Genomic DNA, 15,200 nt, shown 5'->3' on the forward strand with positions numbered 1-15,200 from the left:
CTCGTATTATTATTTACATTAGGAAATCGACTAAGTCTAAGTCCTCTTCAGGGTGTATATATTTTCTTTTGATTAGGCATTAGCAATCATTGGATGGAAGTCCATCGCAAAAACTACATCTAAATGGTGCATGACGACAAAAAAAGTACGTAATATACACAATACACATAGATATTTAATTACTACCATATTTAGTTCGCCTCTTGAAAGTCACAGTTTCTGAAACATATAATTAATCGTATGACTTTCACCGCTGAAAAATCTAAAACGCTTTCCTTATAGGAAAGCGTTTATATTATAGCAAACCTGAGAAATTAAGAAAGCTGCCTTCCGAGGTGAAATTTTCGGCTTTAGTTGATACTGAAGGAAATACGGGCAATTACGACATTGCCCGGACTGTGATCAAAACTGTTCAAAATTACCGCAAACATTCATGACGTTAGCACATTCCCAACTCCATACCAAGCAACTAATTCTACGGTTCTCCGTGGAAATAGGTTCCCCTAGGTTCCCTGGGAAATAACTGCTAGAAATAAGGTTCCCATAAAATATTTTAACTGGCAACCTATTTTCTAGTAGCTATTTAAACGGGAACCTAGAGAAACCTATTTTCTAGCACTTATTTCCAAGGTGCCCCGTGAAAATAACTGCAAGAAAAAAGGTTCCTACGACGTCTGCGTGGGGACCTCATTGAAGTATACAAGTATACTCATGGCTTATACAAGGTCCCAGAAGGATTACTAGAATTTGAAACAAGAACCAACACCACGGGCCACGGCTATAAACTAAAAAAACCGCGTTGGAACACATCCATGCGACAACATTTCTTCTCGCTTCGAGTCACCGACATGTGGACAAGCCTCCCTGATAGCATCGTTGAAGCTCCGAGTATGAACATCTTCAAAAACAGACTAGACGAAGCTATGCAGGAGCATATGTTCAGTCTTAAAATGCCTAGCAAATTACGGACCAGGCAATAAGTCCAGCAGCTATCTCAATCAATCGTCAGCTATGGAAAGATCGGGTTCCAAAGGCCGGATCCCTTGTGAATCAAGTCACGAAAAGTTCAAGAATCGGCAACAGGCCATAGGCCTATTTCTTCAACGCCGACACTTCTATTCTATTCTACTAGAAATAACAGCTACAAAATAGGTCCCCAGTGAAAATAGTCTACGGGAACCTATTTTATTGTATGTATTTACACTGGAAGCCTATTTTCTAGCAACTAACTATCCATGGAAATGGGCATCGACTTCTGCTGACCAGAGGGCTGGAAGAAATGAAAGCTACGAATATTGAATTGTCACTCGAATGGCCGAGATCATATCGCGCAGAAGGATCTACAAATTTTCAGATGGCCATTTAAACAAAAGCTTAATTGTTATCATTTAAAAAATGACATCTTTGAAATCCATCGTTTTAGAAATACTTTGAGCCTTGATGAAGGCGACGTAGACGAATAAATTTGAGATATGTACCTGAAATGCCCAAGTCGAATGTCATTTCCATCTTCCCTGCGCCGTCAGATCGGCAGCGACGGTCCTCAATACTTCCTGGACGTGGTACTGCTGATATCTCACTGCAACAACAATGATGAACACGGTACTTGGGCAGTTGTGAAATTTGTCGCCTTTAACGAGAAAAACTGAAATGCATTATTAAGGTTAATTACTTAGCTACGTTAGTGACGGGCATGAGGTGTGCCTTCTCCAGTCTACAAAACTCACGCAGCTAAAACTGCCTGTTCGGAGTTTATCAATAATTAATATGACAAAATTATCGGACTGTATTTGGCGAGGTTGTCGAACACTCGCGGTACTGTTTTATGCTTGCAAGTATGTTCTTGCCAATAAGTGTCTTCCAAGTAACCGTTGCTTTATTGTTACTGCCTCGTCAAGTGAGTGACTCGCGAATTCTTGACACCTCAAGCGCGCGAAACTTAATTACATCTCGGGGGATCGAATGAAGATTCGTTCTTCGTGGCACAACCATAATATATTTACATCTCCGTTCTTAGGCTCTATTGTATTTCAATTGATCCGACGTTGTTGATTTTTTCTAATTTCTCAGCTCATCCCAAATTTATTTATTTGTTATTGTGAGTTTTATTTTGGAAGACAAAATAATTCGAGGAAACCTGAAGACAAGTCTGCTAAGAATTCTATTTTTTTTATGAATTCTCATCACCAGGTTTGTTGAATGCTCAGCAACAGCTTCGACTTTCCTTGCGTCTGGGGTTCCAATATGAATCCGAAAGATGATCTTAATTGAAATTGTTTCAGTTGTAACTGCGAATACACTTCAAAAATTGACAGTCACTTGGACAGGGCAGTTACACTTGGTGGCGACAAAGTGTAACTAGATCGATTGGGCACATGCTTGAGGTATTGAATATTCACTAGGCAAGATTATCTGTTTTCGACCCTATCCGAACTTATCACGGTAAGCGCAAAGCGATTCCAAGCGATTGTCCAGTAATGGGAAACTACCAACAGCAAGTGACAAGCAACAGCATCTTGCATCAGGTGGCCCAAAGGAGGGCAAATAGACGGAACACGTCCAACGTTACATCCGACGACGACTCGGAGACGGAGGACGACGAAGGCGGCGCATCAGCGTGACCGTGGACTACGACGTCCCAAAACTCATCATAAGGTTTATATATAAGTTGAAAGCTATCGTAAAATTTGTGATTCGAATAAAATTTGCGAAATTATTTATAAATGAATTTGCATTTGATGATTCACCGCGATTCGCATAAGAACAAGCACTATCCTTCACCTAATTTAAGTAAATAGCAGGACGAATAGTGTTATTTTTTTCGGTCACCATATATGCTTGTGCAAGACACGAGTCTCCATGCAATTTGTCGCGCTTGCTCAAGCGCGTGGCACTAGAATAGATTGGGTGTCAATTATTTTAGATAGTTTATACGTTCAAAGTTCAGTTTGGAGAAAACCAGTGAGTTTAGAGAATAACCGATGAGGTAATTGCTATGAAATTATCTAGCATCTTACGCATTCCTGAGAGAGAATAGTATATACCAGTGGTTACCAAAGTGGGTGATATTGCCCCCCTAGGGGCGGCGGTGGAAAGATTTTGGGGGCGGTAAGGAAGAAGAGGGCGTTAGGGTGGGGCGGTAGTCCGAAGTCAATGTCAGAAGTTTGAACGTTTGTTTGACGATTTGTACACAACACGTGCAGCACATGATTCACAGCGATGGTTTTTTCACCCAGATCTGTTTTTTTAACCTCTCCTGGGTTTACGTCTCGGACAAATTAACGGCCGGTCTCACGGCCAATTTCCAAATTCAATGATCAAGGAATATATCTCAAACTAATGAACTTACTCGATGAAACTTGGTACACGTATTCATTGGGACCTAACGATGATGTTTAGCTCGTGAAAATTGTTTGAATTTTGCCATCGTTTGTTTTTGCCACAGTTATATGGCAATACGGGCCGGTATTCACAGTGATCAAGTAATTTCTTCCAAACTACTGAACAGATTCGAACGAAATTTTGAATTTACAGTCCTAACTACCGAACGGTAATGTTTAGCTCGTGAAAATTTTTTCGATTGTGCCTTCGTTCGCGAGTTTTTTTTTTTTATTTCACCTTCATTTGCGATTTAAACAGCAATACGTGCTTAAACTCGCAGTAATCAAGAAATTTTTTCCAAACTACTGAACAGATTTGAACGAAACCTAATATTTATATACCTAACCTCAGCAACGGTGATGTTTACACGTTCCTCATATGTATATCTGTATAACTCGCGAACGAAAGCAAAATAGAAAAATTGTCTTGAGCTAAACATCACCATTGAGAGGTTATGTATTTATATACAAAGTTTCGTTGAAATCTGTTCTGTAGTTTAGAAGAAATTTTTTGATCGCCGCGAATTTAAGTGACATATTAGTATATTACCCGGCGATACGGGCCGAATATAAGGAAGTGTGAAATCAAGAATGACGGTAAAATGAAAAAAACTCGCAAACGAAGGTAAAATCGAAAAAAATGTATAAGCTAAAAATCACCGTTTCGTAGTTAGGAATGTATATTCAAAATTTCGTTCAAATCTGTTCAATAGTTTGGAATAAATTCTTTGATCACTGCGAATTTCGGCCTGTTTCGCAATATACGCGTAACTTACGAATGAAGGTGAAATTAAAAAAAAATGTACGAGCTAAACATCACCGTTAGATTTTGATGAATACGTGTTCCAAGTTTCATAGAGCTGCGTTCATTAGTTTAGGAGATATTACTTGATAATTTAATTTGGAGATAGGTCGTGAGACCGGCCCCAAGGCCGGCCGTAAATTCGCCCGTGACGTCCTAGGTTTCTAGTGCTGAAACAGTTAAATTAGCTGAAAAACATATTGGTTCACTAAATGGGGTTCTATTTGTGAAATACACATTTTGTGTTTAACCTTTATCTTTTAAAATTGCAGCGTACTAAATTTCAAGAAAGAGGCGTAGCCTTATGAATGTGGCAGGGTTGCCAGATGGCCTAAAAAACTGCCAAGTCCGCGAAACTAAAAAGGCCTATAAAGACTTATAACTCAATATATACTAGTATACTACTAGGTATATACTAGGATATACTAGGTTCCGGTGTAAAAATTCCATTTCTTTTTTTGCGGTTTTTAAAATTAAATTATAAAGTACCTCTATAATAAATTTTAGCTGAAAACGTAATTAAAAAAAAACTAAATCGCGGAATTTGTCCGGAAAAAAAGACCTTCTGGCAACCCTGGTCTGTGGGGGGCGCTAGAAATTCACTAGGGAGCCAAAGGGGGCACCAGCCTGAAAAAGTTTGGGAACCACTGATCTAGCTCATTGATGGTCGAGGATATAATGATTAAAGTAAATATTGTTAAGTATGAAAGAAGCGCTGATAGTTTCGAGGTCGATAAAGCTTACGAAACTGAGTTCTATAGGCTTGCATGAAAATTAGAAGTCAAATGCTGTTGTTAAACAAGGAAGACTTGACAATCCAAGCTTCATTCGAACAAGTGTCCATTTACCTGCTACAAGAGTAACTGACATTAAATACTTCCAAATTTATGGAACATTGGGCATCCTGGTGGTCACAAGAAGTGCAGGCCTCAGGAAAGGGAGCATTCAGGCTTGGCCTGGGAGCATCAGTTGATTATGTGGTCTATGGATCTCTACCACACTCTATGGAATGTGCTGTGACACATCTGCGACTTGGCCATGCTTCGGTGACGGCTCACTTAGCTCGTTTTAATTTGTCTAATTCCAGTATGTGTCCTACGTGCAATGCCGAGGACACTATTAATTATTTCATCTTGACACTATTAATCATTGTCCTTCGACGAGTGATTTCCGCAGCTTCGTTAAATTACGTAACTTTTAGCTCACAGCATCTGAGATTATGTTTCAGGTAGCATAGTTCTATTCCAAAATTTATCGTCCTTTGACGCGTGGCCGTTCGACCAAAGGCCGATTCGACACACGGGACAGATACGGACGGCTCGGTGACGGGCATCATATTCACTGCAATGCTCCGGCGCGCTCGGTCCGGGTGGTGTAAAAATTTTTCGCGTATTGGCAGACGATCCTGTAGGCTGATTGATCTAATTCAATGGATGTCATCGGTCTGGTGGCTTGCGGCTGATAATGTTACAGGAAGAAGTGTTATAGGCTGAGTTCTCGAGGGAAAGGATCATGATAGTCCATTCGAAGCACGCAGTGGTGGTCTCCGACAGGCGTCCCCGTGTCATGAACAATTTACCTACAGTCGATTTATTTAGCATCCGGAGTTTCAGTTTGGTGCTGGCACGCGAATATAATAATTTCTACGTACGTTTTAATTCTGAAGAATCGTCTGCCTCTGTACAACTGATTTTCTGCCGGTCCCTATGTTCAAATTAAATGATTTTACTTCTCAGTTATACCTTATGGACAATAGTAATTTTATGTTACCATTTTACTATTGAATGTTGATTGTTTTTACATAAACCGATTTCAATATGAAAACAGAACGAAAAATCTCATATTCAAATCCTTCGTTTAGGATGTACGTAATATAGCATTTATCTTTGGACAAAAATTAGGTGTAAATTGTGTATGAAGAATGCAAGAAATACGCTCCATTTCATTAAATAATACTGATATAAAACTGGAAAATGATTGCCAGAGTCTGAGCAATGAGCACACATCTTGGCAATATTGGGTCCTTACAATCGTACTGAATGCTTACAGTGATCTGCAAGCATACATAAATACAGTCTTACAGACTTATGCGTGGAGACAGTTCGTAAGTGAAGAAACCGTTGTTGAGTTGTTTTGTCATACTTGTTGGACGAATTAAAAAAATTTCTACATGCCCAAATGAGCTCTTAATGCTGTAAGTTTACCGAAACATCTTCGTCCAGCAAACCTGAAAAGTTATAGGACAGATGCCTACCGAGGAGTAATTTCGGCTTTAATTGCGACTGAAGTATTCTTTTCTTATCATGTATTTCAAACTGTTCAAAGTTAGCGGGAAAACCCATAACGTTAGAATATTTTACAAACCTCACTCTAAGCAACGACTTCTGTTGACTACAGTACTGGAAGAAAGGAAAAATACGAAAGTCAGACCAATGGCCGGTCGAGAGTATCGCGCAGAAGGTGCTTAAGATTTTCAGTTGGCCAAAGTTACCGTAACCACTTAAGCCAGGATATTTTAGAAATGCATCGTTCGTAGGAATATTAGAGCTCTAATGAAATAGACGCAATAGAGAGTTTTTGCGACATGTCCATTGTGATGCTCACGTCGACTGTTATTTTCATCGTATCTACGCCGTCAGACCAGCAGCAACGGTCCTCAACACCATTCGGTCGTGGTACTGCTGATGGCTAACTGCGGCAACAATTAATGAACGCGTTACTTGAACGGTAATACAATTTTTCGCCTGTAACGAGAAAAAAATGCATTACTAAGTCAATTCCTTAGCTCCGTTATTGATATTTATGAAAAGTGGCTTCTCCGGTTCAGCAAAACTCACAACTTGCACCTTAATTGAAATGAAGTTTTTGACAATAAGTGGCTCTGAGGGAACCGTTGTTTTATTGTTACTGCCTCTTCAAGTGAGAGAAAACTCACTTCGAACTCACTCAACAGTTCGAAGAACTCTTGAGTGAGTCAAGAGTTCGAAGAAGTTCGTTTTATTATTTGAACTCTTGAACCTCAAGCGTGCGAAACTTGATATCACCTCATGGATCGAATGAAGAGACGCTCCTCGTGATATAGCCATAATGCATGTTGTATCCCCGTTTCCAAGTTTTATTGCATATTAATTAATCTAGCGCTTGTGCATTTTTTCTATTTTCAGCCCATCCTGAATTTATTGATAAAAAGTTATTATGCGCTCTAAATTGAAAGAATAAATAATTATAGGAAATTTGAAGAGCAGTCTGTTAAGAATTATGTTGCAGTTAAGTGTCGGCGCCTCAGCTTCTTCAAGAGTTGAATTTGTGGTCCACATCTGCGACCCTTTGCGCCAATCCGCACTGCACATAATTTACTCATGATCGACGTAAGATGTATTATTAGCAGGAAAATGATCTGCATACCTGAAGGAAGAACAGACATACAATTATTGAGCACTAATAAGTGCAGGTTGAAATTCGGGGAAAACATGAATTAAACTATACATTTCTGTTATATAATGTTAGATATAGGGATATTGCGAATAATGAATGATTTTTCTCCTATCAACCGTAAAAAAATTTCACAATGCGCTTCGATAGGAATTTCTTCATCCCCAGGTGGGACGGAAACTCACCGACTGAGAAAATATTAAATGTAATTCTAATATTCGCGTGCAAATTAAATGAGAGACACCAGATTCGAAAGCCGCAGGGTTGAAATTTTTTATTAAATTCATATTAAAAACGTGAGCAATATAAGCGAAATTTACTCGTGCTCAACCCGGTAGCAGCATTTTTTATGAGTTCTGAGGCAGTTATAAGAAGCGTTTTGACTTTAGAGTTTATAAATAACAGCACATGGATAAAAATATCAATATTAAAATATAATAGCACATGGATGGAAAATATTGGATCAATATTAAAATATAATAGCATGGAAAAACTGCTCTCAATTTACTATTACCCTAACAACATTTAAAGATCGCCTATATAGGCTTCGGCCGATGAATCGTACACTCGGCGCAAAGTTATTCTAGGTCTGCTTGGCAAATCGATCGCAATCAGCCTCCGGCCAGAATCTCCATTTCCACTTTAAGGTCGCCTGAGAGTATAAGAAGGCTTGGTCAAGCCAAGTTATACGGTGCTTGCAATCTGCCCGCAGAAGCCACTTTTCGCAGCCAGGGACAACGGACATATAGAGCATGTGATTTACGTGCTCCTCTCAGAGTCGGGCCCCATGCATCTAAATTTGTTCGTGTAAGGACATCTTCAAGGTCTCATATACGTAGCCTCAAATTTCGATATTCAACAACCTAAGATTTGGGCATTTGTACCAACTACCTCGATGGAAATGTACGCTACATTATTTCGAATAGGTTTCTGATCCTTCTTATGCTTCTTTACATTAAAATTCACATAAAATTTTCATTCCTTGGCTGTAGCGGGCAGTACCTTAATTTTTTCAGAGAAATTTTTGTCCTGTGTCTACATGTTTTTGTCTTGTAATCCACGAGACGCTACCTGGTGCCCATGCAGTTGCCAAAACTGAGTGGACGAGCATGCCTGCGTTTGAGTATCAAAAGTAATTACATAACAATTTTCAGTACATTCGCACTGATTGAATTGCAAGCAGGGCAATAATCAATACAACCTGCCATCAAAAATGAGTCCACTGATTCCTTTGGTGCGTGGTTCCTAGAATGTTGGTTTCAGAACACCTATAAGAATTGAATTATTTTTCTGTATGATTTATAAAATAAAAAAAAAAATCCGCGTATCGTATAATTTTGTCTAGTGGTTTGAGCACATGTACATTGCAATTAACTGAATTAATAAGCGCTGTTGATTTACAAGAAGAGAAATACAAAAGATTTTGTTACTTGTTCGGCCGTTGGATGCTTCACTAGAAAATATTTTTCCTTTATACAATATTCTTGCTGGTAATAACCATAAACATCGACAAGAGGAGCGACTGAAGTTCAAGGACATCAGAGCAAGCGTTGTCAACTGGTGGCGGTGGCTATATAACTCCAGCAGCGTCCCTGATGACTCCAAAGCGTCGTAGGGACTCGAGTGACGTTCGCCGGAGATCATTCAACTTCCAACTTCGAAGATTTCTGTCGTCAAGAACTTCTCAAAAATCAATTCGCACCTCCACAATGGTGAGCGAGTCTTCCGTAAAAGGTATTCTTTCAAATTGCACCATCTCTTTTTGAAAACCATGTTGTCTTTCGATAGTAATATAGTAGTAATATAGAATATAATATAGCAATGTTTATTACGAGTGCTACGACTGCTATTTTCGGCAGTCGTAGTATTTATCAACTATGTCAATTGACCTGCCCAAATCCGGCTTTAGGACCTGCATTCTGTTAACTGTGTACATGAGAAATGATATCGGACACAACTCAGCCACACGCAAATTCTTAAGACAGTCTAACTATAAAGACATTTGCAGCGTTCACTGCTTTAAAAGGTTTAACTTTGACGTTTGAATAATTAACCTAGCTTGCATTGTCCTTAGCCTTAGTTGTGCGAACAGTCAAAACATTATAGTTGGAATTCGACTAGTCCAATTCCTTATGATTTTTTAAAAATATTTTTACAATATTAGTAATGTTTAGACACTCAATTTCTGTCATGATTGAGTTCGCTTCTTTGATTTAAAACCAAATTGCAGAAAAAACCACTTCGCGCTAAAATAAGTCTAAGATAGAATGCGTCTAACCTATCCCTGCAAATAAATAGCCATCGAAACCCTGTATGCAGGTTAAACTTACTGTATATAGTATTTATAAAATACACTTGCCGGGACACCCTTTTAAATACCCCTTCTTGACAGGCTAATAACAAAGACAGAGGAATTTTTTATTCGTGAAAAGCATGCCATGTGCCCAATAGCGGGAAGCGAATTTAAAATAAATAAATTGCAAATATCATCCAAATTGCATTGAAATTTCAACTTTAAATCAAACTGCCTACAAGCTGCCAAGTCAGGATGAAAGACTAGTTAAAAAAACGGCATAGCTCCGAGTGAACATAGAACTTTACATTTGGAACGGCCAAAGTCAATTAATAAATATCAAAACATATCTGAATTTGTTTATTGCACAGAAGAAGATACTATACGATAAACCCAAATTTGTCATGCTGGATTACAAATTTTCTTTTGACCAGCGCAAGCGATTATTCTTCCTCAGATGAGAGATTTCTAAAAAATTATAAGATTCTATAGCATGGGTAGTCGGTCCAAATTTTATTACAATTTCAACTAAATTTTTGTATCAAATCATTGTAAAATAGATGACTGCTATCAATAAACCCAGTACACATATCTTGTACCTTAGCCAAATATTGTGTTTTTCTTTATTTCTTTACTAAGATCATTTCACCAAAGTCAACGATTTGACGCGAGCCAGATTTGACCTGCTATATAGACCTGCCGATTTGACCTGCTTAGAAAGCCTATGATATGCGACAAAATATTTTGCGCATACCTAAGTTATCGCGAATTTATTAGCTTTATCATTGACAACTCATTTTAGATCTTACTTAGCAAATCTTCATCTACAAGTAAGGTTGCATCTAATATTAGCATGTAAATGACTGATATATTGCATTGTGAATGTCTGATAAGTGGATTGTTGGACTAAAAATAGGCATCTCACCAATTAATGAATTCCTAATTGTTGAAAATCATCGATGTTTATAGTTTCTCAATAACATTTTTTACTAAGCATTAATACACATGAATTTGTTGGATTTACCGGAACATCATTGAGTAGAAATTATAGCGTACTGAAAATGTTACAGGCTGCAACGTGTCCCAGACGTAAAACATCACGAGCATGTTGTTTTTGGTACAATTAATTTGACTTTATTCAGGGTACAACTTCAAGAATTCAGCAGTTACTTCAGAGCGTGTGCCAAAGTAGTAACTTGTATCTATGAGGATTTGAAAAACGTTCGATGCAAATTCGATAGTTCTGATGTTAGGTAGAAGTTAATTAAGATGCATATTAGATTCTCGTTCGAAAATAAAAATAAGCTATGCCTCACAGCCGTAAGTGACAAACGGCATGAGGGGAAACCATTCATTAATCAGGCAACCAGAATCAAAATTTTGAGGAGATTGGTTTCAAGGCTTTCAATTTTTTTATTGGTTTCAAGGGTTTCTGGTCAGAAGAATCTACCAGCCTGATCCCTATCCAGGAGTGGAGACTCTATGTAAATGAGTGAACACATTTAGGTTGGTGAGGTGAAAAAGTCAGGAAATAACGCTTGCGTTGATGACACTGAAATGATGAGCCGTAAGTAAGATCTTGAGCGTACAGTGATTTCTCCATTCAAGGTGCATATAATTTTGCAGATGCGTTCCCTCGCCGCCGTTCTCTTGGTTGTGATCAGCCTGAGCGCTTCATGCCAAGGCAAAGTTTACTCGAGGTGCAAGCTTGCCAAAGAGCTGAAATGCGTCTACGGCTTTCCGCAGAGCAGCCTCGCCAACTGTGAGTAATCTCTACGTATTACGTTTCCTTGATAAAACCGTGGATAGTTTCACAATATTCGGAGTACAGCACTAGCATTACCTTGCGATTAGAAATATCCCACTTATAAAGCAATTCCCTACCGAACGAACCTCTGAACAGGGGTGTGTCTGGTACAGGCCGCGAGCTCCTTCAATACCGCGGCTGTTGGATACTACGGGGCCATTGCTAGTCGTCCACATAAAGGCTACGGCTTGTTCCAGGTAAATCATGGCACCTACTACACTTTTGTCTGTTAAGGAAGACTTCCAATATATCTGATTATAGGATAGCGATTGGAAAACACGATATCAATTTTGAAGCAATAATCGTGACTGAATTTTGAATAGCAGACTACATCGTAGTCACAGGTTAAACGAAGTATTTTCTGTTCATTTGCAGTTGAGGTCATCACATAAGGAACTCTGAAAACGTAGGCTTTGCGCAATTCATTATAATGGTTGAGGATGTAAAATAGAAGACTGGGTATAAGAACGTAATTTATGCATAAAGTTACATAATTTCTGCTGGTTTCACTGATAATTTGAGATAACAAGGAAGGGAATTCATCTTTGACCTGATAGTTGGTAGACGTACCAAGAATGTACGAAAATGAATTATATTACAGTCAGCTGATCTAAAAATGAGGTGAAACAGTGAACTTATACATTGTTTACAACATATCAAACCAAGTAGCAACGATAAAAGCAAAAAGTTTCCAAGACGAGAATAAAATCATTATTCTCAAAAATCATCATTGACAACTGGTTATGTTCGAGAATTTACTGATGATATGCGAAGATCTTGGAGGGTCGTTCATCGGAAAGTTAGAGGCATAATGCAGATATAGAATTACATGCAAACAAAGTAGTCTTTCGAGTCCAAATGGAAGGAAAAAATAGAACAATTGTTAGAATATTTAAAGAGGATCGTATTTAAGTAGCAGTTTGTGTGTCCAAAAAATTGTGGAAAGGCAGAGATTGATGTCTCATTGAAAACAGTTCATCGGATGATCCAATCTGCATTATTGCACACCTATCATCAAGTGTCCACGCGGAACTAAAATAAAGGTCGGGAGAGAATGATGAGCGGAGTGACGTACAATACGATTAAATTAATGCCAGTGATGAATCCGAGTTTCGCTTGTTCGGTTTTGATGAAAACGGATTTTATTGAGAATTTTATGTATTTGTCTGGGAGCATAATTTCCTTTTCTGTGCAGATCAGCGATTATTTTTGGTGTAATTCGGGCACAGGCATGAACGGCTGCAGCATCAGTTGTGCGAGTGAGTAAATTTTATGCCTGATTATAAAAATTATTTATCTGTTGATGAACTAGAATATAATGAATGGGCCAAACAAAAGAATCGTAACTATCAGTTAAGATATCTAAAACACGGAATTGAATCAACAACTAATTTTTCTCGTGCGAATTTTTCCCAATTTATTTTAATTCATTGAATCTGCTCCTATATTGAATGTGTAACTAACTTAAAATAATTTGCTTGCGTTAGCTTAGAATATATTTTTTTAATTCAGAACTGAAAGACAACAATATTGCGGACGATGTCAAATGCGCCAGGAAGATTTTTGGGCGCCAAGGCTTCAACGCCTGGCCCGGCTGGAGGAACAAATGTAATGGCAAGAACTTGTCCTCCTACACCCGTGGCTGCAAGCTTACCTGCTGAGCGCCGCCGCCCCGTGAGCTGATAGATCTTCCTGCGCGATGATCGGCATTTAATTTCATTTAATTAACACATTTGATTCATATATTATTTGTGCATTCTGCTTCTGCAGTGCCTGCTCAATGCGCTGGCTTCACATTCTAACACTATTTGGTCATATTAATAATATTGACCGATTGCTGAAGCTTTAAAATCGCTATACCTACGTGTTCTTGCATTTTAATATAAACTCTGTGTAAATATGCCTTTTATTTTCCTTGTCCTTCCTAATTATTTTTTTAAAAAGTTGTTAAAATCTCTTTACCGATAGTAAATTATTTTAAATTTAATTGCCACTCTACGTTGCATTACGCACAAATCCGTATTGTTTTAAATTTGAGAGATCTATACTACCATGTTTCTTTCAAGCATGGGTTGAGGCCTTATCCATTGTGCATTTTCCACAGTTATATTCCAGCTTCATTCCCTTGTGGCTTTCAAACAGATTTATCATCAAATTTCAACGTCGAGCATTTTTTTTACTGTGACTTGTGGTCGAAGTGCTTCAAGTTTGTATGGTGGAAGGTCTTTCGTCAACGCTGATATCACCAGCAGCATATTGACGTCGCCGACCTTTAATAGAAACGTTTTGTTTTGTAAAGGAAATTGAATCACATCTTTCTAGTTCAATCAAAACAACTTCGTAGTTTTTATGTGGTTATTGAACCCTACAAATCGTAATTCTGACGGTTTTTAGTGACGAGCGGCGAGGTACCTAAGCCTGTGTACCTAAGATTACGCTTGGAGGAGTCAAAAAAGTCCCAGTGGATGAACAGTACAGTTATAGCTCAGCTAAAGACCAAGAAGGCTGCCTACAAGCGTTATTTACGAACTCGCAGCGATGCTGATTATAACCTGTATGCAAGAGCTCGAAATCAGATAGAAAAAGTCTTTCACACTGCAGTGAAAAACTGAAAAAAATGTTGCCAAAGATGCAAAAAAGAATCCGAATGCCCTCTTTTGTACGCCAGTTTGAGGTTAAGACAAACGACGGTATTTCTGATTTGAACGTAGATCTACGTAATATTTCCTCGGATGAGGGCAAGGCTAACGTTGAGGCTGAGGACTTGAACAGTATTCCAGCTATTGAGGAGCACCGAGTAGAGTAGTAGTAGTAGTAGTAGTAGTAGTAGAGGTTCTCAATACACGAAGTAGAGGTTCTCAAGCGCCTGGTCGCTCTGAATCTCAACACGTCATACCCGGCTTGCACCATCGGAGACCTCGACCAGAGCATGCTTCGGAACTGCTACTGAATAACTTGCCTCGTACATACTCGCATTATTTTTTACATAAAGCAATCGACTAAGTCTAAGTCCTCTTGATTGTGAATATATTTCCTTTTGATTAGGTCATTAGCAATCATTGGATGCAAGTCCGTGGCAAAAAGTACATCAAAACGGTGACGACAAAAAAAGTACGTACTGTACACAAAGATATTTAATTACGACCACTTTAGCTCGCCCCCTGTGAGTCACCGTTTCTGAAATATAGAATTAATCGTCCGACTTTCACCGCTGAAAAAATCTAAAACACCTTCCTGATAGGCGACGAAGTAGCTTATGATAGTGAGCATTTCAGAGCCGCCGCTGAGTCCACGCAAAAATTTTCATATTTCAATACTCCAAGTGGTTTTGCCGACGTTATAACTCGAGGCGCACTTGATCAAATGGCGGATATGCGGTGTGGACACAGGGAACCAAAATTTCCAGTGTAGTTAAGTGGTAGCGTTTGGTTGCCTTTCTTCAGATTTTTTTAAATAAACATTTCGAGGAAGAGTTGCGATTACGTA

The 15,200-nt window shown here is 38.6% G+C and overlaps 1 protein-coding gene across 1 annotated transcript; it reads left to right on the top strand.

Annotated features, from left to right (window-relative positions):
• The first annotated feature begins 9,206 nt into the window (after positions 1-9,206).
• LOC108674417 (lysozyme c-1) lies at positions 9,207-13,612 on the top strand. Its single transcript, XM_018162364.2, has 5 exons — positions 9,207-9,326; positions 11,534-11,669; positions 11,811-11,911; positions 12,910-12,973; positions 13,227-13,612. Exons 1-5 carry the CDS (start codon positions 9,210-9,212, stop codon positions 13,373-13,375), a joined length of 567 nt encoding a protein of 188 aa, XP_018017853.1. The 5' UTR covers positions 9,207-9,209; the 3' UTR covers positions 13,376-13,612.
• Positions 13,613-15,200: the final 1,588 nt, after the last annotated feature.

This window comes from Hyalella azteca, unplaced genomic scaffold (genome assembly GCF_000764305.2).
Source record: "Hyalella azteca isolate HAZT.00-mixed unplaced genomic scaffold, Hazt_2.0.2 contig10021, whole genome shotgun sequence".
Lineage (NCBI taxonomy): Eukaryota > Metazoa > Arthropoda > Malacostraca > Amphipoda > Hyalellidae > Hyalella > Hyalella azteca.

Coding starts and splice junctions, on each gene's coding strand:
- LOC108674417 (XM_018162364.2), top strand. CDS start 9,210: ATGACTCCAAAGCGTCGTAGGGACTCGAGTGACGTTCGCCGGAGATCA. Junction 9,327..11,533: donor CAATTCGCACCTCCACAATG/GTGAGCGAGTCT, acceptor ATAATTTTGCAG/ATGCGTTCCCTCGCCGCCGT. Junction 12,974..13,226: donor CTGCAGCATCAGTTGTGCGA/GTGAGTAAATTT, acceptor TTTTTAATTCAG/AACTGAAAGACAACAATATT.